Source organism: Trichechus manatus, unplaced genomic scaffold (assembly GCF_000243295.1).
Source record: "Trichechus manatus latirostris isolate Lorelei unplaced genomic scaffold, TriManLat1.0 scaffold00163, whole genome shotgun sequence".
In the NCBI taxonomy this organism is placed as follows: Eukaryota; Metazoa; Chordata; class Mammalia; order Sirenia; family Trichechidae; genus Trichechus; species Trichechus manatus.
In genome coordinates, this window is record NW_004444099.1 from 1,757,888 (window position 1) to 1,780,764 (window position 22,877).

The 22,877-nt window shown below is 38.8% G+C and overlaps 2 protein-coding genes across 11 annotated transcripts in view; both read right to left on the minus strand.

The window, feature by feature from the left end:
• DDX50 (DExD-box helicase 50) overlaps positions 1–6,883 on the minus strand; it is a 51,479-nt gene extending 44,596 nt beyond the window's left edge. For 2 of the 8 annotated variants that reach the window (XM_023740736.1, XM_023740737.1), the window contains exons 1-2: positions 6,695–6,859; positions 1,732–2,028 (exon numbers count right to left, since the gene is read on the minus strand). In XM_023740736.1, the coding sequence (XP_023596504.1) occupies positions 1,732–2,028; positions 6,695–6,781 (384 nt within the window). In that variant the 5' untranslated portion in view covers positions 6,782–6,859. The other 6 variants (XM_023740738.1, XM_023740740.1, XM_004386389.2 and 3 more) reach the window with 6 other exon arrangements.
• A 6,697-nt stretch (positions 6,884–13,580) lies between these two features.
• STOX1 (storkhead box 1) overlaps positions 13,581–22,877 on the minus strand; it is a 59,197-nt gene continuing 49,900 nt past the window's right edge. Inside the window, exons 2-4 of one of the 3 annotated variants that reach the window (XM_004386391.1) lie at positions 21,449–21,601; positions 17,743–20,071; positions 13,581–13,728 (exon numbers count right to left, since the gene is read on the minus strand). In XM_004386391.1, coding sequence (XP_004386448.1) covers positions 13,581–13,728; positions 17,743–20,071; positions 21,449–21,601 — 2,630 coding nt within the window. The remainder of the gene's footprint in view (positions 13,729–17,742; positions 20,072–21,448; positions 21,602–22,877) is intronic. The other 2 variants (XM_004386392.1, XM_004386393.1) reach the window with 2 other exon arrangements.

Below are 22,877 nucleotides of genomic sequence, written 5' to 3' on the forward strand. Positions count from 1 at the left end.
ATATATATATATAGGTTAGCATGACATTACCATTCAAAGACTATTGGAAACTCTGCATACTAGTCAATGTGTATACAGAACAAAGACAATATATCTGCTCAGTGAAGTTTATTACTCATGTGTTGAAAGAAAGTAGTTCCAGAACAACAGACAACATTTTGCAAACTGGGAACCAGATAAAAGACATAATACCAAAATTAAAACTGTAAGTTGTTTAGACAAATCTCAATGCTATTATCTTTTTAAGATTAAAATAAAATGTTTATCACAAAAGTAATACACTTTCATTGTACAAATTTTAGAAACTACAGATAAACAGAATTTAAAAAAATCTATAATCTAGTCATCTAAAACCATACTTGAAACACACATTCATCCAATCCTCTATGCATGTATAAATTTTTTAAAATAAAAGATCATTCTGTATATACGGTTTTGTAATCTGCCTTTTTCATTTAACAAAATACACTGAATAGCTTTCTAACATTGTTCTACATCCTTTGGGATAGCTACTGCATGCATGTAGCATATTTTATTAAACTAAATGCCTACTGCCAGAAATTGAGGATGTTTTAAATTTTCTGCTATAATTAACAATTGTCACTGTGATGAATACTTATTCCTACATCTCTACACACCTCGTGACTGTGTGCTCAGGATAAATTCCTAGAAGTAGAATTCCTAAACCCTAATAAAATCTAAACAAAAAAATTAACAGTTAAGCCTATTATAATACAGAGCAGTGTATCCAGCAAAACCCCAGAGCAAGCAGCAGCCTGTACATTCTACTATTAGCAATATAGATTTGTAGGGCTTTATTTAGCTTACCTTTCTAGCATATGTGTTTCCTGACAGACAACAAATTCACAAATAAAAAAGCACCCTACTGTAAGGCAAGGACTCAACATCTTTTCCCAAAGTCTCCCAAAGAGTACACATTCAATGAATCAAAAATGTATTTAAATTATCAATAATTATCCAATTTAAAGACTGTAAAGAATTAGTAATTATCAAGAATATAAGTTTTTCTTTTCTGAGTAGTATATTGAAAAATTATGACACCTAGATAAACTCTGCTAGAGGAATACTGCAAAACACTTTTTAACAAATTTTGTTCAAGAAAATATTTACCCTAACAGGTACTGACAAAAGCAATGAGTCCAGGACTGTAGATTCCATACTAAGCAAGTTTTCTACACCCTGCCAAAATTTTAATGCCCAGAATAGATCTCTTTCAGCCATTTTTATATGTTTCATTTGTTTTAAAAATGTAAACAGTTTTAACGTTAATGAGTCACAATAAGACCTCAAGACCACCTACAAGTTGCTATTTGTTACAGAAGCAGAAAAAGCAGAAAGCCTAATACACAGTCAAGAGGCCTTATGTACCTCGTTTCAGGAGGTCACAAGTCAATTCATGAGTACTGGGAGGAACAGAATTAACCGTAAAAAATGCAAGTAGGTGGCCACCAAAAAGTAATTCAGAAAAACTGTTTAGGAACCCAAAAACACAGGAAAGGTTTAAATTTGACCACCACCTTCCAGCACAAGAAATGACAACACAATGAAATAAATAAGGACCAAAAAAAAAAGGCTTAGATTTCAGCTGCACAGACACCCTGGTCTAACTGACTATTCCACACTAAGCAGGAAATACTGTAAAATCGATTGTAATTAAATAAGCCTGTATTTGAAGAATCAGGTCAAATGCAAAACAGAAATTGTCCATACCTCCTCTAGTTTATTATCACTTGATTTATGGGTGGAACCATCTAAGGATGACACTCGCTTTGATTTTTTTTCATATTCATCAATATCACCATTAGACAGATCTTTTCTTCTTGACTTATGAGATTTAGAGAATTCATCGGAAAGTCTATTAAATCCTTCTTCAGTGTTTCCATTTAGCTTCTCTTTCATTTTAGTTTTTTTGGCCTTGGGAGCATCCAGGTCATCTGTAACACCATTTTCTCTTGTTTCTGATTTCTCATCTGAGTCATAATGGTGCCTTGACTTCTTTCTATCACTCTGAAAAAACAAAAAAAGCAGTGACAAGAGGGTCACAAGGTCTCATTTTAAGACTTTAGAGCATGACACCCCAACAAGTAAAACTCAATCTACCAGTTATCTTGAAAACCTACCTGGCAGAAATCCAGACTGGTCCCTTCATGCCAAGGTACAAGCTTTACCTATCTTTCTTATCCCATCTCTTGCATTCTCAAGTCCCAGCCTCTGGGCCCCTCTAATCCTATCAGAAGATTAAATGGAAATTAAAGTAGGAATTCTCAGAAAAAGAATGAGAACCCCATATTTATAAATAAAAAAACAAACAAAAGATTTAACATCTGCAAGAGAAAAAACTAGTATTTATTGAGTATCTACCCAGTATTGTGAAATGTGTTTTTGCTTACCTTGTTTAAATCTTCACAACAACCCTGTAAGGGAAGTACTGGTCCATAATCCCTTATCCAAAATTCCAATATCCAAAAAGCTCTGAAAATTGAAAGTTTTTTTAGAACTTATTTGGAGGCAAAACCTTACCTGACCAGAACTCATGTGGCGAAATTTGACCTGAATTAATGTGAGGCTATTTAGTCTTTATTTATTCCTCTTAATATGAGTAAAAAGAGCCTGGTGGCACAGTGGTGAAGTGCTTGGCCACTAACTGAAAGGTTGGTGGTTCGAACCCACTAGCCGCTCTGCAGCAGAAAGATGTGGCAGTCTGCTTCCGTAAAGATCACAGCCTTGGAAACCCTATGGGGCAGTTCTACTCTGCCCTATAAGGTTGCTATGCGTCCGAATCAACTCAACAGCAATGGGTTTGGTTTGGCATTCTTTTAGTATGAATATTTAATATTAAGGTATTTAATTACAAGTTACAGCCCAAACCCTTACAGGTTGTAAAAATCCTCAAAATTCTGAATTCCAAACCACATCTACCCCCAAGGATTTTGAATAAGGGCTAGTGAACCTGTGCTACTTTTGCTATTTTACAAATGAGGCAATGAGAATTTCTTAGAGGCTAAGACCCAAAAGTGGGATTTCCTACAGGTGGAAGTGCCAGAAATCCAACCTAACCCTTTCTGACTTGAAAAGCCCGTGCTCTTTTCACACCATGCTCCTCCCTGAACTTTGATAATTTACAGGTTAAAGAAAACCAATCAAAACTACATAAGACATCAAAAACTCAAATTGTAACACACCCATAGAAAGACAAGTATTATTACTAATCCTGGCAAAAAAAATTTTTTTTAATTTAGTCAACAGGATTTTTTTAAAAAATGAGTGGACTATTCTGCACCTTTAGTTTTAAAATGACAAAATCACTGGTGGCCAGTGTTTTAATATTTGCAGATCATAAGAAATTATCTGAAAATTTAGCACATCTTCAGAATTACTTCATCAGTTGTTTGAAAAAAACTAGATAGCAATGATTAGTGGGAGTCCCTGGGTGGCACAAATAGTTAAGTGATCGACTACTAGCCAAAAGGTTGGCAGTTCGAACCTATCCAGAGGTACCTCAGAAGACAGGGCTGGTGATCTGCTTCTGAGAGGTCACAGCCCTGCAAACCCTATGTGGCAGTTCTAGTCTGTAACTCATGGAGTCACCATGAGTCAGAATCCACTCAACAGCAACAACAGTGATTAGTGACAGTAAAAACCACTACAACAACTTTCACCATGACTTAATTATTTTTACAAAATACTTTTACATAGTTTCCTCATCCATAAAATAACAGTTGCTAAAAAAAATAGAAGAACAATTTTTTAACATTTTATTGTTGCTTGTAGGTGAAAGTTTACAGAGCAAATTAGTTTCCCATTCAACAATTTATACACAGCTTGTTCCGTGACATTGGCTGCAAATCCCTGAACATGTCAGCACTCTCCTCCCTTCTTCCCTGGGTTCCCCGTGTCCATTCGCACAGCTTTCCTGCCCCTACTGTCTTTCTGAACTTTGCTTTTGGGCAAATGCCGCCCTTTAGGTCTCGTATAGTTGATTGTTCTGAGGTGTACATTTCTCACTGGTATTATTGTTCATTTTAGAGGCCTGTCTATTGCATGGCTATAATGAGATCTCCAGAAGTGATTTCAGTTCCAAGTTTGAGTTCCAAGTTTGAAGAGTGTCTAAAGGCCATAATCTCGGGGGTTACACCAGTCTCTGTGAGACCAGTAAGTCTGGTCTTATGAGTCTGGATTTTGTTCTACATTTCTCTCCGTCTCTGTCCATGACCTACTATTGCGGTCTCAGTCAGAGTAGTGGTAGTGGTAGCTGGGCACCATCTAGTTTTTCTGGTCTCAGACCAGTAGAGGCCGCTGTTCATGTGCTCCATTAGTCCTCTGGACTAACTGCTCCCTTCAGTCTTTGGTTCTATTCACTCTCCTTTGTTCCAGACGGGAAGAGACCGATTGTTGTATCTTAGCTGGCTGCTCACAAGCTTTTAAGACCCCAGTCACTATTCACCAAGATACTATGTAGAACATTGTCTGTATGGATTATGATATGCCAATTGACCTAGATGTCCCCCAAGACTGTGGTCCCTAGCCCTCAAGCCCAGTATCTCGGTCCTAGGAGGTGTATGGTTATGGCTAAGAAATGTTCATGACTGTGACCCCTGTGCGCACTATCGCATACATCGGTACATTTGCAGCATGTACACATATATACGTACACGGGTGTACTTCAAAATGCCCTCCCACCCCTGCTCACCTTACATATCTACCTAGGTATCCACTTGCACATTACTGTTGTATTACTGTTGAACAATATATGTTTTGTAAACAATAGTGCTTTACAAGAACATAAGTTATATAGTTATAGGTTATATCATTTGATCTTTACTTAACTAAACTAGTCCCACATCTCCCCAAACCAATAGGTTCTACAGAAAAACAAGGTTATTTATAGAGTCAACCTTGGTGTTTGCTTTGCTCCTGGGCCCTACACTTCAGGGAGAAGATGAAGCAAGGCAAAGTCAGACCTCCAGGACCAAGTCCAGCAACATCCCAAGGTGATGAAATACATTGTTTCACATCGGGCTCACAGTGCTTGACATTGTCCATTCCCTTGGTTTCTGTTAACACTCCGTATTTCCTCCTTATCCTCTTACCTCTATCACAACTTCATGGTTCCTCTCCCTCCTCCTTCTGTGGATGTTCCTTAAGTTTCTTTCCTCTATGACTTTCATACCATTTCATATCTTTTGCATACCATTTTCATGGCTTCACCAAACATTTCCAGGCTTCCTTCCTCACTTGAACTCATTTTGAGAACCTATGAACTAGCTCCATATCTCAACATACCCAAAACAAAAGTTATCTTCATCTCAAAGCCAGACCACTACCCTAATGTTCTATTTTTATTAGCTGATACTCCATTTCCAAATTTTTAGTTATTCTTTCATAGTTAAAGGACCAATGAACAAGTACTTCTGGAGAATCTACAATGTGAAAGCCATTAACTTGCAAGAATATAGCCATCAGCTTACAAGAATATACTGAAATGTAAGGATGGACAAAGATGTGGTCATTTTCCTCAAAAAAATCTCTGGGAAGTATACACACATGAAAAACAAGGTAACTTTACAAGGAAGCACATCATAAATGACAACTGAATGATAAAGACAGCCAGTAGAATAGGACTTCAAATGGGAATGAGACTACTGTACACTGGGGTGATTAGAAAAGACTTGAACTAGACCTTGACAGATAGATAGGATTTGGATGCAAAAGGGACACAAAGTATTTCAACAGGAGACATAGAAAAATAACTGGCTGGAATGGCAAGTTTACCCTGGTGACAAGGTCGGAGGAGTAGCTCTTTGAGGCTATACAGAATAATCTCATTCTTTTGCCACATGACAGCCTTCAAATATTTGGAGACCACTATCTTACTGTCTTCAGGTCTGTTTTCTTTTCTCCAGGTCAAATGTCTCCAGTAAAATTTTACCTTTTCAGCACGTTGTGGCCCCCTAATTGTTCTTGGATTTTTCTTTTCTCTCTACAACTCCTCTACAGGCCCACGAGGGCAGGAACCATTTCTTACACTCGTATTTAGTTTAAACTCCTTGGTGCCCAGCAAAGATCCTGGTACAAATTAGACTCAATAAATACTTGTGGACTGAATGAACATACCGACTATAAGGGCTATTAAAAATACAATTCACATCATCTCCATCACAGTCAAATCCTAGCAACGCTGGTACTTCTCCTTAAGCCTCTACAGACTACTTATTGAGGTTTGTAAAACCTAAGACCGCTTTTTCCCAAGATACTCGAACACAAGACAGGGTGACAGAGAAACAACACATATCCAAATCAATTATTTTTCTTAACCATCTTCTAAGACGGTCAACGAGAAGTAAATGACAGGGCTCGCTGCTTAAGGAAGAACAGATAAAAACAGATTCCACCGCGATGGGAGCCTTAGTCTGCCCACCTCGTAGGAGAGATTCAGGCGCCAACGGGAAAGGCTGAGGGGCCGCGGGAGGCCGGGCCAAAGCCGAGGGCCGCCCTTCTCCAGGTCGGGGGTGTGGAGGTGGAACTGGTACCGGATCGACCTCAGAGGGTCGAGGGCGGCGCGAGGGCAGGCTTTCGGATGCTCCGGCCCGGTTCTGACAGGCCATCAGGGACAGCTCCCTCCCCGCCCAAGTCGGCGCAGCCCAAAAAGAGGCGCGGCCCAGCCTCAGCGCACCTTTTGCCTCTCCTTCCTCTGGCTCTCCGACTCCTCCAAGGGTGCCTCCAGCTCCATAATGTCCCCCCAGAGGAGTTTCCCAGGCATCACTCGCCGCCGCCGCCTCCTTCTGGGCACGGTGGCCACAACCACCTACAGGCAGCCACAGCGTGAAAGGAAGCGGGGGCAGGGCGACCGCCCGGCCCGGGCCGTGCGTCACTTCCGGGACACGCACCGCACCGCGGAGGGAAATAATCCCGGATACTCTCCCTTTAAGCTCTTCCGTTGCACCGCAACCTCCCATCCAATGGGTGTGAGAGATCTCTACTGGCACACCCTTGTTCTGAAGTGATTGGCTTCTAAAGTAAAACCCTGGCCAATCGCCATAAATTACGTGCGTGCTTATTAGCATAAAATTATTGGGTTTCTTCTCCCCTCCCCCCACCCCCAAAACTTCTTCTTGGCCCAAAGGGGACGCCTCGGGGCTTCCCAGCATGCACATCTGGGCCCCTTAACGGTGATGGAGAGGGGTCCGCGCGCGCGGCGGGCTGACCTGCCAGAGTAGGTGGGAAACGCCAGGCGCAGCCCAGCCATTCACCACCGGAAGGTGCAGGCCTCGGCCCCGCCCATTGCGGGGTGAGGCGTTAACGTCTAACGGCTTTGCTCGAGGCCGGCGACCCGACCTTGGTCTGAAGGGGCTTCGTCGGAAGAGGCTTCATCGGGTCTGGAGTTGGGCAGGAGGGCTTGAGGTGGAGGTCAGGACCAGACAACCTTCCCTGAAATCTTAGATTGTAGTCATAAAGTTGGTCTTCGTTCACTCTGGGTCCTCATCACGCTCCCCGTTTGACATACGAAGAAACTAAACCCGAGAAAGGAATTTACTTGTCTAAAGCCACACAATCAGTGGCACAGTCAGGACTAGAGAACTCATCTCCTGAATCCGAGATCGGTCCTTTCTCTGCCACGCCAACCTGCAAGCTTTCAGTTTCCCAAAGCGTTTTGGGAAAGATGTTCCCATGAAACATTGAATAGAAAAAATCTGAAGAAACCTCACAGTTTCTGGTAGAGAGAAAACACGTCTGACAATTGCCGTTGATAGATTATTCATTTATATACAAAAAACAAACCCGTTGCCATTGAGTCGATTCCGACTCATAGTGAGCCTATGCACAGAGTAGAACTGCCCTATAGGGTTTCCAAGGAGCGGCTGGTGGATTCTGCCAGCCTTTTGGTTAGCAGCCAAGCTCTTAACTGTGCCAACAGGGCTTCATTCGTTTATAGTGAAATAAAGTTTTATCGATGGGAATTAATTGCCTTTTATACAACTGCAACCTTATACAAAACTGGAAACTTTTTGAAATACAGACGGCTACTTCCTAGGCATATACCTTTTCTTACACTCGCCGGTGCTAGATAGTTGGCTTTCTTTTCAGAGCCATTTCTTTATCTCTTTACAATCTCTTCAACCCAGTTACTATTGAGCAGAGAATGAGAAACCACATTGAAATGTAGGTTCAGGAGCATCTCACAAACCAGTTGACAGTGCCCAGCACACAAGCCTTGTAGCCTGACCATCCAACTTGTGTCTTAGCAGAATTACAAATTGCTGCATGTCATGAAGTTTGCGGATTAGTTCCGAATAACAAACTACAACTGTTAAACCTGTGGATGCTGCAGACCTCCTGCATGATTATGAATTGGCCTGAAGTCAAGGGCTATATGTTTAGCTAGATGTAACCTTATGGATTCAATATTATGAGCACAAGGAGTGTTCAGCTAAAGGTGGTAGAATAAGAAATGCATCTGTCTCCCTAAATTATAATACCTATGCATTTCTAGGTCTATGCTTTTTTAAATCCTTTTCTCCCATCCCTTCACACTCATCCCAATCCTACCACCCTAATATCTTTGTAGCCCTACAACAGGGTATGATGTACATAGAAATAGATGCAACTAAGTAGGTCACTGGTATAAAACTGGTATATTAAGAGATATTCATATGTTGTAGTTGAAGATTAAATGTGGATGAAGTGTTGGTTCCTCAGGACTACTATCTTTAGGAGGTCATACAAGAGGTCTGAAAAGGGAATGGACTAGACTGTTCAATGTTCCCTATTATTCCAGTGGTTAACAAGTATATTAGTGTTTTTCAAAATGACCTTCTGTGGTTTGCAACACTCTACAACACATGCCTTCTAAGCCCTAAACTCACTGCACCAAAAGTCTGGCTGCTGTCTATGACAGGTGGAAAGGGCAAGTGTGTATAAATTAAACCTAATCATAAATAACTTGACCAAGGAGTGGTTTAGCTGGAAAAAGAAAAATAAAAGGAGGGAGGGGGGTACCATACTATACATAAGCTCTCAACAGGTATCTTGCCTCAATCGACTAGAAAACTTTGGAATGAAGATGGAAGATAATTTTTTTTCTTTGATTTGTGTTCTCTCTATGAACCGCAAGAGATTTGTATCTGATGATATTTTTAGGGGGAAAGAGAAGCATTAACTAAAATACACAAGCAATCAAAAATACAATCATACTAAAACATTTTTACTTTCCAAATATCTTAACCAGGGTCACTGATAAAATTTCTTTCTCAAAATTCAACATTTGGGTGCCTCATCTGCTGCTCTCTGTTCTGAAGTTCTACAAAAATTCCTTTGCCTTTGGCCCCTCTGTGACCCTTAAAGTACAAAAACAAGGTGAATATATTTATACTTATCCCTCTCCAGTCATTTTTAAAACTACAGAGCTAGATTTCTATGGTTAGACATAGAAGGTTGAAAAGAGCCATCAAACACAGCCTTTGAATCTGCAGGTCAATATTGTGTGACAAGTAGAACCATTATTTTAAAATGCTAAGAGATGGAAATAATTTAAGGGGTAGTTATGAATTGATCAAGAGACATTGGGGGCAGAGAATGAGTGTTGAGAGTACTGAAGGGAAAGGAAAGAGAGACAGGGAAAAGGGAGGGGAGAGGATGTTTTTGCCATTACTAGCCATGTGAACTTGTTTTAGTTTATAAAGTGGAGACAGTAATGCTTGCTCTGATAGTGCAGGGGAATTGGGAGTATCAGCTGATATAACAGTACTACAGTGATGTGCTTACATTTTTACCTTTAGCTCATGGTTTTGAGTTGAAAAGGAGACAGCTCTGAACACATTTACACATGTATACTTTTGTATCTAGCTCCTGGTACAAATTATTTGAATAGCTTTTTCAATGTTACACCTTTAGAGAGAGATCTCACTATTTAATTACTTTGTAGATATTATGAAGCAGGTGCTGGGGGGGCATTGTTTTCAGAGTCACATCAGTTACTCCAGAAGAGGGCACCATTACACAAGAAATGTTTGAAGTTACTCCTAATAAAGCGGGAACATGCTTCTAGAGTGTCAAACAGGAGAAAGATCTGTGAGAGGCCAGCAAATCAGTCATGAGTTTGTCTTTGATATGCCCGTTCTTGTTTCATTACTCACCTCCTCATTCCCCAAAAACCTTCTCAGCTAGCTGTAAATGAGATCTGAAAACACAGTGGTTCTCAATCTTTTCACTTCTAAGGGTTATTTGCATTGTTTTTCCTCATGGATCTGACATTTTTAGACATTTTATCTACTAACTGCATTTAATAATAATTGATTCATTGTCATTTTATAATTTATGAATAAGATACAAATGCAGTTTAACAGTGTCACATCAGCATGTGATACAAAAAAAAAACCCATTGCCGTCGAGTAGATGCTGACTCATAGTCATATACTCAATATACTCATGAGTTATAGGACTCATAGTGACCCTACAGGACACTGTAGAACTGCCCCCATAGGGTTTCCAAGGCTGTAAATCTTTATGGAAGTAGATTGCCACATCTTTCTGGTGGGCTTGAACTGCCGACCTTCCAGTTAGCAGTCAAACTCTTAACCACTGTGCCACCAGAACTCCTTTTAGTGTTGCATTACTGAGCTGAAATTTCAGCCATTGGTAAGCAAACTTGTTTTAGTTAGCCAAGAGTAACCATAGGCACAGGAAATACACAATTCCCATTCAGATTTTTGAAATGTTGAAAACAGCTTGCAGAACCCAGTTACTTTTTTGAGGATTCCTAGAGGTCGGAGATCCCAGATGAGAGAGAATGAAAGGGATCTCATATACTTGGCAGAGGGTCAGCGAGAGGAAGACCCTCAATGAGATGGATTGACACAGCGGCTCCAACAATGGGTTCAAAGATAGCAACGACTATGAGGATGGCGTAGGACTGGGCAATGTTTCCTTCTGTTATATTTGGGGTGGCTGTGAGTTGGAATCAACTTGGTGGCACATAACAATAGCATAAGGCATAACTGAAAACTTGTTATCTGAAGACATAATACCTCCTCCAGGCATACCTGGATTTTAATTGAGAATACTTTCTATAATCTTTACCCAAAGGACTGAATCGCTAATGGAGGAATTTCAGACAACTTGGCAATAAACAAGGGATCTGTGCAGTGCGTCGTATATATTTACCTATCTGGCAAATCTGGTAAATATGTATGTTTATAACAATATTAGGTGCCTCCTGTATTGGATACTTTAGCTAGATTGTCAACAAATCTCACAACAATCCTATAAAGTAGAATATCATTACTCATCTCCCTTTTACAGACGAGAAAAAAGACACAGAAAAGTTTGGTAATTTGCTCCATCATACAGCTACCAAGGAATGAAATTGAGATTCAAATCTGTGTCTGACTCCTAAGCTCAGATCATCATGCTGCCTCAAGACAACAGTCTTCTCATTAGAGAATAGACTGCAATATGGAAGAAAAATCAAGAACTAAACTTTCCACACAAAAAAATTAATACTGAAAAAAAAATTCAAGTCACCTATTTTAAAGAATAATCTCCCAAAAAAACAATTTAATAACACATATTCCCATCTTTAATACTTGTGGTCACACGTGTGTAGAAGCAAAGTGTCTTGGTTTCAGAATAGGCTTCATTCAATACATTTAACTAGACAGTGTTATAATGCAGCCATTGGTAAAATTAGATGGATTTAACTGGTACCTAGACATGGCTGGAGTCACAAGACTTTGGATTCCTCACTCTACTAAGAAACCTGTCGCAGTCCAAAATCAAAGATGGAACAGAGTCGTTGGTGCTCCTTTTTCTAAGGGTTGGCAAGGATAGGTGCAGAAATGGACAGGTGGAAGCAATACTCAAGAATCTTGCATGAACTCAGTATTTCGCAGTATCCTCATCAACTCTTATAAGCACAAAACCTTACAGTTGGAAGGAATCTTCAAAATCATTTAGTTGAGCCATTTTGTTAAGCTAAATATAGAAAATCCTTCTTCAACATATCAGTCAAGGGATCATCAAGCCTCTGCTTGGATGCCCTAAATACTGGGAAATTCATTATTTTAGAAAACTGCCTATTTCATCTTCAGCACGGTAGTCTAACAGGAAGTTCTTCATACTGAGCTGAAAATTTTCTCCTAACTTCCACTAACTGGCACTGATTCTAAGCTGTAAGACCCCCTAAAAAGTCTGCATCTCCTCACCTCCCACAAGTCTTTTCTATGCCAGATTATCCTCTTTGTACTTTGAGCAGGGTTTGGAATGCCTTCGTGACCGCAGCTCATCTTCTTACATGCCATGGTAGGATGGTCAGGGCCCACTGAAAACCAATAGTCAGCCGTTAGTGGTCTGACCACTCACGGAGTGTAGTGGGTCTAACCAACCCTTCTGCACTCCCACAGGGCATGGATGCAGCTCTCCACAGTGCTTCACTCTGAACTTCTCTGCTATCAGGATGGTGAGATCTGGAGACAGGCAATCGTTCAATCATTCTTGCGATCTAAGGCTTTGAGAATCCTTAGAAACTTCTTAGAAAAAAAACTTCCTCAACCATGTCAGCATCAGTTGTCTACTCAACATGCTAAAAACATTCTTGACTGCTCCATGTTCTCCAAGCCCAAGAGACCTGACCATTCCACCATTTGGTTTGAAAAAACCTACCAGAAAAAATTCTGGGAGAACTATCCAGGTCTCATCATGAACAGTAATGGATCAAATGTAGCTAAATTGCCATTGTCCTCCAGAAGCTAAACTTCTATCAGTCATCTTCCTTTTTTTTCTCGAAATCTCTAATTCAGAACTTTCCTCATTCACAAACTATTTTGCAATCATTCTGCTTCCCTTCTAGCTCCAACATCTGAAAATATCTTGACTTCTCATTGCCATGCTATAGGGACAGCCTGAAATGTGGGGAGGAACCAGAGGAATAATAGAGCCAGATGTCTACTGCCACAGGCCGTCTGGACATTGCCAGTCACAACGTGGAGCAATTTGTTCATGTTCAAGCTGGTCACAGAGAAGATCCTGAGCAGCAACAACTGGATGGAAGGAATTCTTTTTGTAAAGTATCCAACACATATATGTAAATTCTTTCTAATAATGCTAAAAGATTTCAGCTGCAAAGTATGTATGCAACCTGACCACATACCATTTTCTGGAATTTGTGTTAAATCCAGTGAGATCCACTTAACATAGGAACTCAGTAGTACGGGTACAGAGAAATGGACTACTGGGTAGTTAATTAGCATTCTATGTATTTGAGAAACTAATGCATGTCTGAAAATTTAGTTATGTTTAATTGGAAACAGTCCAGTGATTCCATGTTTCTTTTTATTGCAAATGGTATATTCTTAATAAATTCATGGTAAAATTAAAATAAACTAAAAAAAAGCTTTAAAATGTCAAAAAAGGAAAAAAGCAAGTAACGAGAACAAAATATGCAATGAGGTTAATAGCACATATGCTTGGCTTTAGAGGATCCTTATATATTTGGTTGATTAAAACATTCTATAGTAATGCTGTACATTTTTACAAAAAAAAAGTTTCCAAAAGAAAAATAAGAATCAAACATTTATGACTGGAGTTAGTTGTAGTAAGGAATTGGGTGTGATTGCTTGACTGCTCTTTGTGCCTTCAAGGTTCTGCAGAAAATTCGGTCTTCTTTTTAGTCCATCCAAAATGACTGAATTATTAGATGCCAGACTCTGTGTCCTAAAGATATTAAAAATAACAGAATTATTACCTTAATAAGGGACCTGGAATTTCTAATCAAGGAATTATAGCTTCATTTGTTACTTTGAAGCAGTACATTTATTAACACTAAGATACATTTTTCAGATAAATTGACATCTAAAGTTACCAACAGATATCTATTCAGTGCCTCCTATAGGGTCACTATCTATGGGGCAGTTCTACTCTGTCCTATAGGGTCGCTATGAGTTGGAATCGACTTGATGCCAACGGGTTTGGGTTTGGGTTCTTATGTGCTAGGCAAGGAGCCCTGGTAGCGAGACAGTTAATTGCTTGGCCCATAACCGAGAGGTTGGTGGTTTGAACCCACCCACTAGCTCCACCGGAGAAAAGACCTAACAAGATACTCCTGGAAAACCTAGGAAACTCTACGGGGCAGTTCTACTCTGTCCTATAAGGTCTCTATGAGTCAGAATCGACTCAATGACACACAACAATATGTGCTACTCAGAAGTCCCTGGGTGGTGCAAATGGTTAATGTGCTCAGCTGCAAACCAAAAGGTTGGCAGTTTGAGTCCACTCAGTGGCATCTTGGAAGAAAGGCCTGGTGATCTACTTCCCCAAAAATCAGCCATTGAAAACCCTAGGGAGTACAGTTTGCTCTGATATACATGGGGTCACCATGAGTCTGAATCAACCCTACAGCAACTGGTTTGGTTTTTTGGTTTTACATTTTAAAAGTGTCACAATAGCACTTCAATTATTTAAAACTACTTTCTTTCTTTTTTGTGATTTAGTTGAAAGTTTACAGAGCAAATTAGTTTCTCATTCAAAAATTTATACACAAATTGTTTCGTGGCATTGGCCACAATCCCGCATTGTGTCAGCACTCTCCCCACTTTCCCTTTCCACCATGGGTTCACTGTGTCCATTTGTCCAGTTTTCCTATTCCCTCCCGCCTTCACGTCTTTGTTCCTGGGCAACCGTTGCCCATTTGATCTTGTATACTTGATTGATCTAAGATGCGCATTCCTCATGGGTGTTAATGTTTGTCTTATAGGCCTGCCAAATATTTAGCTGAAAGGTGAACTTCAGGAGTGGCTTCAAGTCTGAGCTAGAAGGGTGTCCAGGGGGCTATAATCTCGGGGGTTCCTCCAGTCTCTGTCAGTCCAGTAAGTCTGGTCTTTTTTATGAATTTGATCATTTGTTCTACATTTTTCTCATGCTCTGTCCAGGACTCTCTGTTGTAATCCCAGTCATAGCAATCAGTAGTGGTAGCCAGGCACCATCTAGTTTTGGTCTCAGGGTTGTGTAGGCTGTGGTTCATATGGTCCATTAATCCTTTGGACTAACTGCTCCCTTGAGTCTTTAGTTTTTTTCCCCCCTCCTTTGCTCTGGACTAGAAGAGACCAATAGTTGTATCTTAGATGGCCACTGACAAGCTTTTAAGACCCCAGACACTACTCACCAAAGTAGGATACAGAACATTGTCTTTAAGAACTATGTTGTGCCAATTGATGTAGATGTCCCCCTGAGTCTATGGTCCTGTGCCTTTGAGCCTTGGAATCTCATCCTGTGAGGTGTTTAGTTATGTCTAAGAGCTTCCCCTGACTGTGTCACTTGTGTGCTCTATTGTCTATATTAATATATGAGGAAAAGCTACTTTCTAAGGAGTTCATATTTTCTGAACAACATCTGTTCTCAGATTCAATATCAAGTATATTCCAGTCAGAAACAAAAAGTAAGTTCCTTGGAAAACTCTTCCATACAACTAAAGTGATCAATATTTTCCTGTGTAATTTATTTTTGTTTCTGGGAAGTCACACAGAAAGGAAAAGCCAACTAAAATATTTTTCATATTGACAATGTTCCTTTCCTAGAAGCTGTAAGCTATTTTAGTCCCTCATCTGATATATCTACATTGCTTCAGCCAAATCACATTAATGTTTGGTTATTTTTGCTTTTGACATTCCCCTTTTCCCACTTTGCCCCTTCCTACCACTTGTATAATACATTAAGCTATGTCTCAAAACTCTGTCCAGTAAGTGTTCCTTCACACAGCCTACCACTCTTAACTCCACATTTCTTTGGCAGTTATGAAGAATTTATGCTTTTTCTTGAGTTCAATTTCTCCTCAGTTTAACTAAACTATAAGCTTTCTGTAGGTAGCAGCAATTTCTTGTTCATCTCCATCCCCCCTCATCCTTATAACAATTCTGGTACATAGTTGATGGTCAAATGTTATTTTCCCTCCCCATTCCTCTAAATGTCTTTAATATATACCTTCCAAGAACATCATATTATATGCTATTTTTGAGAAATTAAATTTCTCAAATTAAAATTCTCTACTGCATGTCAAGGAGTAATTTCCATAATCTGTTTCTTTTGCCAAAGAAAAAGAAAGGGAACCTGTGGCTTCTTGGTTTACACCACCATTGTTTACTTTAATTTTCTTAACAGACTTGATATAAATTTAACTATTGTTTCAAGTAGAAAAGATTTTGTTCCCCCAATAAAGAAGTAATGTTTTAAAAATGTAGACTTCCAGGAGTTTAGCCTAAGTAAATAAAAGGAAATGCCCACTACATATATATATATATGTAAAAATAATGCACTGCTAATTGATTTATTATAGCAAAAAAATTGGGAACAATCTAAATGTCAAAAAAAGAAAAATAATGGTTATATAATGAGGCCCACATTATGGAATACTAAACAAACATTAAAAAGAATGAGTCAGATCTCTATAATAGTGATCCTGCATATATCCATTAAGTTAGGTGAAAAAACAAAGCCATGGCTCTGTATGATTTTGTTGTTGTTGTTAAAAAAAAAATTTTTTTTTTTAAATTTCTATTTACAAATGCATAGAAAAAAGTTGAGAAGAATATATACCAAGCTGTTAACAATGCTCAGGTCACCTCTCTAGAATGGGACTGGGAAAGGTGTGGAAATGGAGACTTCCAGTTTTACTTTTGAAATTTCTGTATTGTTTTAATTTTTCAAAAGAAGGCACACAATTTTATATAATAAATAAACTAGTAAAGGTTTATACCAAATTTTTACAAGGATCATTTAAAAGATTATTTAATAACATGAGGAAATGTTCATGATATACCATTTATTTAAAAAGGCAAGATGCAAAGCACAGCTGGTCTAGAGTATGAGCCCCATAGGCAAAATCTTCCTGTTCAGAGTGCAGTGTTATTGGGAAGTACAACTGACATAAAAGAGGTTTTAAAAATACCTAGATGGTAGGATCATTGTTGGTGTTCTCAAAAAATATTTTTTAGTACTTCTCAAATGTTCTAGTATATTTTATAATCTGAACCATGTTATTTAAACAAATTGGTATGAAAAACAATAGTGGAAAATAGCCACATCTTTAAACACTTCACGATTTCTCTAAGGTAGCAATATACTATATCATGATCTGTGTGAAAGACTGTCCAAACTGTGGTCATTATTCTTTATTTCTATTTTAAAAACCTACCGATTCTTATTTATACAGCACAGATTGTACATTATGAGCACAAGTGATGCAGGAAAATAGGTACCATTTCCAAAAATAACTGGATTTCACATTTTATTTGTCAAGTGTAATTATCATTCATTCAAGTAGATCAATACAGGTATCCTCATATTAAAACTGAAGGAACCAACACCAAGAAATTAAGTGATTTTGCACTAAATCACTCTTTCTCAACCTAGGTAGACCCAGGGATATAAGTGAAAACTTCCAATTCTCAGTTTAGGGAGTGCTTGGTTTATAGCAGTTGTTTTTTTTTTTTAGAAATAATTCAAGGTTTAGTGGTAGTGGGTCAGTCAAATTTCTGTTCACATTAAAGATGAACTTTATCCTACTATGTAAGAGATTTCATCATAATTTTGTACAATTTATTCAGTAAAGGGGGGCAGAATTATATCATTATAAAAAGTTTATCCAGCAATCTCCCACCAGTTAACCCAAGATGCCCTTGATTTTAATAATTCTTGTGGGACAGTGGCTAATCAAACACTTTCATGTGCACTTACCGAGGAGAATCTATTCCACTATCTCCTGCCATGCTATGATTTTCTGTTCCTTCCAAGTGACTGTGTTCCTGTTGGATAGCCTGAGACAACACTGGCATATGTGAAGAACTGAAGAGTTCTAACTTCTGTTTGAAATGTTTTTTCATTTCCTGATTCTGAGGATTCTGACTCCAGGTAGCTGGTTTGTTTCCTATGTCACCAACAGAGTCTTGCAGGGTTTCAGCCTCAGAACTGGCTTTCCTTGTGCTATAGTAATCAAATATACTTCCATCAGCAAGCGCTGAGGCCTGTACACATTCAACAACACTGGGTTCCTCCTCATAATTAAAAGCAAACTTGGTCCCTGAATTAAGGCCACAGCTTTCAGTAGCGAGATTAGGTTTTTGGCTTTCACTTGGGTTAGTGAGCAACTCACTGGGTTTGTAACACTCATTGCCATTAAGCACTGGAGGCTCAAGTCTATGTATTCTGCTGTTGTACTCAGTCAGAGCTCTATCAGCCACCTTTTGTTTTCCTAAATGATTCCACTTACTTCCACCTGGAAAGGAATACTGAGTATGAGCAGGCAGTATTTGACGTAAGTCATCATTCTCTGAAAAGTCATCATCATCTAGGTATAATGAACTGCAGGCACCATCATCATCTTCCACTTCATTTTCATACAAGGCCTGGTCATTGTCAGAAGGCTCTTCAATTTCTAGATTAGCAGTCTCTGTGTCCTGGATAAATGCCTTTCTCGTTAGTTCTTCCTCTGAGTCTCTGTTTTGTCTCTCAGGTTGTCTCAAATGGTTTACACCAACTGGGTAATCCAAAAGGCCAAGATTTTGGAACTGTTGTATTGTTTTAGCAACTAGTCCACACGCAGAGGAAGCTTGGTCTAAAGAGGAGGGATCTTGTGATGGCAGGGTGTGCTGCACTTCTTTTGTCTCCCCTAATTTATCAAGGTGACTTTTCCCCAAGCCTTCAGGGATTACCTCCTTTTCTCCACCATACACATCATATCCCGACATGCCTTCCCTAAAGGAACAGCATTTACTGTCAATTTTCAAAACACTACCTTGCGGGGAATCCGGGAGGTGATTTCTGATAGGTTTGACAGAATTACTCCTATAAATTGATTCTCCTTTCAGTTTATCTTTACGTTGTTCTGTATATGGCTGTTTGGTTTCGTGGTTGAAGATTCTTGAGGCATCTAAAGACCCTGATCTTTGGAAAGTCCTTTCCTTTGGTCCACTCTGACTAGGTTTCAGATCACTGGTCTTCTGACTCTTGTGACCTTTGGTCATTGGGCTCCTTCGGTGAGGCAAACCCTGGAAGGGATTGCTGATTCGCCTTTTGTAAATCACATGGGAACCTAGCCCTGCTGGATTCTCACCAAGTGGTTTCTGGACTACTTCATGTGGGCTTTTACTTCTGGGGGTGGGCTGTGTAGCAAGGAGCTTAGGGTGCGTCTCCTGTTTAATGTTTCTTTGCTGAGGCTCACTTGCCTGAATCCTGCCTTTGTGTCTATGAGAATGACCCTGCCTTCGAGGCTTTGCAGACTGACTCTGCCTTTTCTTAACTCCCTCTTTTGAAGAATATTTGTGCCTACCTATCTGCATATCAGTGGAAGTACCCTGGCTATTATACTTTTTCTGTTCTTCATATTTTTGCATCAGGACAGTGTGTTTGATTAAGTTGTCAACAGTCAGAATGGGGTTAATTCGTTTGATTATCTCATGTTCAATGTCTCGTGGGATATTGTCCAAGTTATCTTCATCTCGAACAGGCCATTCTTCAGGTGGGAACTGGGCGGAGAAACTGCTGTGCTCTGTTTTAGGTTTCTCTTTTCTGGATATATTCCGCCAGAAAAGACTAAAGCCAAACTTCTTGCCTTTTTCTCTGTCTTTTGTACATGGTAAAGGTTTGGCCCTGTCACAGACGTGATTCTCCTCAGACACTGAAACTGCCTGATTCTGTACCAAAGGTTTGGATTCCCTGAGACCCTTCTGGCCTTTTCTAATCACATCTGCAGCAATTTGCGGCTCCTGTACATCCTGAGTGCACACATCAGGAAAACATCGGCAAGACTGACAATGGGAAATGGAGGCAGCATTTTCTTTGGCTAATTCTGCAGAGCTGCCCATGCTCACCAGATATGTAATGGAAGTTGGCATTGGGTGGCTTTCATCTGACAGGGCTTTCTTATTTTCTTGGTTGGTTATATTTGTGATAAAGTAAGTCTGAGGAGTAACTATGAAGTATCCTTCTCCAGTGTGATAAATCTTTCTTTCTTTAATCAGAGTTCCCAGAGTGGTATAGAGAATATCTTGAGATGGAACTGCAATACCTAAAACAAACAAGTATTTCACACACGGATTGATTTTGAATAAGAAACATTTTCATGAATGAAATCAGTAACTTAGAAATGACTACACATTTGCAGGATGAACCCAATTAATTATACGTAATTAAGTATATGTAATAAAATTAATACATGGGATAGTGCCAAACAAGAATTAACAAATTTCATAACTTAATTGAATAATGGGGATATTATTTGATTCAGACAAAAAAAATATAGCTAGGATAATAGTTAATGAAAACTGAGTCCACGCATAAATTTAAAATGTGACTGAGAAAAGCATTCTTGGTGAACAAACATGGGAGATTTTGAAGAACAGTCTCAATGGCTCAAATCTTCGTAAGAATCTATAGAAAAAATGGGGCAGGCTTCAAAACATCTGGATATGGTGTTTTTTTCAAGCTGGGAAGGTAACAAAATAATTTTAAAAGAATTTCTCTTTTCCAAATTAAAAAAAAAAAAAAAACCCACTGCCGTCGAGTCGATTCTGGCTCATAGTGACCCTATAGGACAGAGTAGAACTGCCTCATAGGGTTTCCAGGGAGTGGCTGGTGGATTCAAACTGCTGACTTTTTGGTTAACAGCCAAGCTCTTAAACCACTATACCATCAGGACTCCCTTTTCCAAATAGCAAGGTTCAAAATTGTATTATGAAAACAATGTTAAAAATTGTGTAAGAAAAATTTTAGATAAAAAAAATCAGTATGTTAACATTGGTTTTCTTTGGTGGTAGTACTGGGAGGGAGTTCTTTTTTTTTTTTTTTTTTTTTCCTATAATGAGCACATATATTTTTATAATGGGAAAAAATTAAATACTCTTCTACATTCATACACTGGAAAATCATGCAGCTATTAAAAGAGTGAGATGGATCAATGTGTGCTGATATAGAAAGATCTTCAAGATAAAATTTTAAGTTAAAAAAAGTGTAGAGAGCATGTATAGGATTACCCAATTTATGTTAAAAAAAAAAGGGATATATATATATATATATATACCCAAATACAATTTATGAAAGTAAACATAAGAAACTATTAACAATAGCGATTGTCACCTCTGGGAAGTGGGAATAGAGGGATTAGAAGGTGGGGGAAGATGAACTTTTCCTTTTCACCTTGCAGCCCCCCACGACAGAGTCTGACTTATATATTTATTTACTGTCATAGGCATTTTTTTAAAAAGCTCATCTGAAAAGTAAACGAAATTTTTTAATCAAATTTGTTGATATAGGCCTTTTTTATGTCAGGACTCTGATATAAGGTTCTAGAGAAGAAAAAAAAAGATATTACCCAGTCTATTTATGTGTTTAAGATTATAAATACAAACCAATCACATGAAATGAACCATTAATAGAGAAACATTACCTGGGTAATGTTTCACCAAATGCTCCAGCAGTGATTCCTGAGTTACTACAATCTGAGCTGCATTCATATCAGATACAGCACAGCAAAGAACTTCAGCCAAAGGTATAAACTGAGATTGAGCTATTAGATTCATTTGCACTGGAAAGACATCACCTACATTGGAGATTTAAAAAAAAAAAGGCAATAAATTAGTCATAGTATAAAATGTTTAGAATTAGTGAATCGAGAATAGCTATAAAGACGGAGTAGCAGGTGGAACTGTTATTCTTTCATCAGTGTTTACTCAATCTATTAACATGACATGCACATGGAAGAAAAAGGTTAAGTTATGGTCCCCACTTTTAAGAAGTCTGCAATATCTGTCATTGCCTTACAAGTCATATGTGAGGCACAAGGTGTTAGCAGAGTTCAGGAGGACAGACAATGTTTATATGACAGTTCACATATTTCAAAGCATTTTTTTTTCATATTAGCTATCTGAGACAAGCAGAGATGGGATTATTATCCTTTATTTAAAATTCAAGAAACTGACTATAGAAAGCTCAGGTAATTGTCCTAAGATCTAAAAGCAAGTAAAGTGACAGAAACAGGTCTTCTGACTCCGAATTCTGTATTTTCACCATTTCACACTTTCCTGATTTCTATGATTAGGAAGATTTGAAGAAGGAACGGGGAAAAGTATATTCCAACCAAGCAAGAAGACATGCAGCAAAACCATGGAAGAAAGAAAGCGCAAGGCATTTAATTTAAGGACATGGATAGAGTTATCCTGATTAGATAGAGTTTAAGGGTTATATAGGACTAAAGTAGAAGATAAAGTTGGAAATATAAACTTGGCCATATTACCTTTCCTCTTTGCCAATGTATTAAAGAGTCTTCTTAACCTGCCGTCACTCAGATTGAGTTTTAGATTCTGCTGAACATCCAAGGGAACCCTTCAATCAGTCGGAAATCTCAGGAAAGACATTTGGGAATCAACTAATAGAGATAAAATCTGAAGCTAAAGAATAAAATTAATAGGAGAGTAAAGAAGAGAGCCAAGGAATACTACCTTAGGGGATAGTAGCAACGTTGTCATTAGTTGCCTTCGAGTCCATTCCAACTACAGGAACCCACAAAAGAAAGAAAGAGTACAATAGTGAAGGTAGGAGGGAGAATCAAGAGTCTGAGAAAAAAGAGCTTCAAAAAGACCAAGTGTGAAGATACATACTTAGGGGACACTGAGCTTCTGTTAAAGGTGATGGAAATATCTGAGAATGGGTAATGGTGATAGTTGAACAACATGACGAACATAATTAATGTCATGGAACTGTATAAGTGAAAAGTGTAAAAATGGCAACTGTTTTGTTACCTATATATTTACCACAATAAAAAGAGAGGAAAGGAACAAGTGAAAGTGTTAAATGCTTGAAAGAGATCACAAAGATTG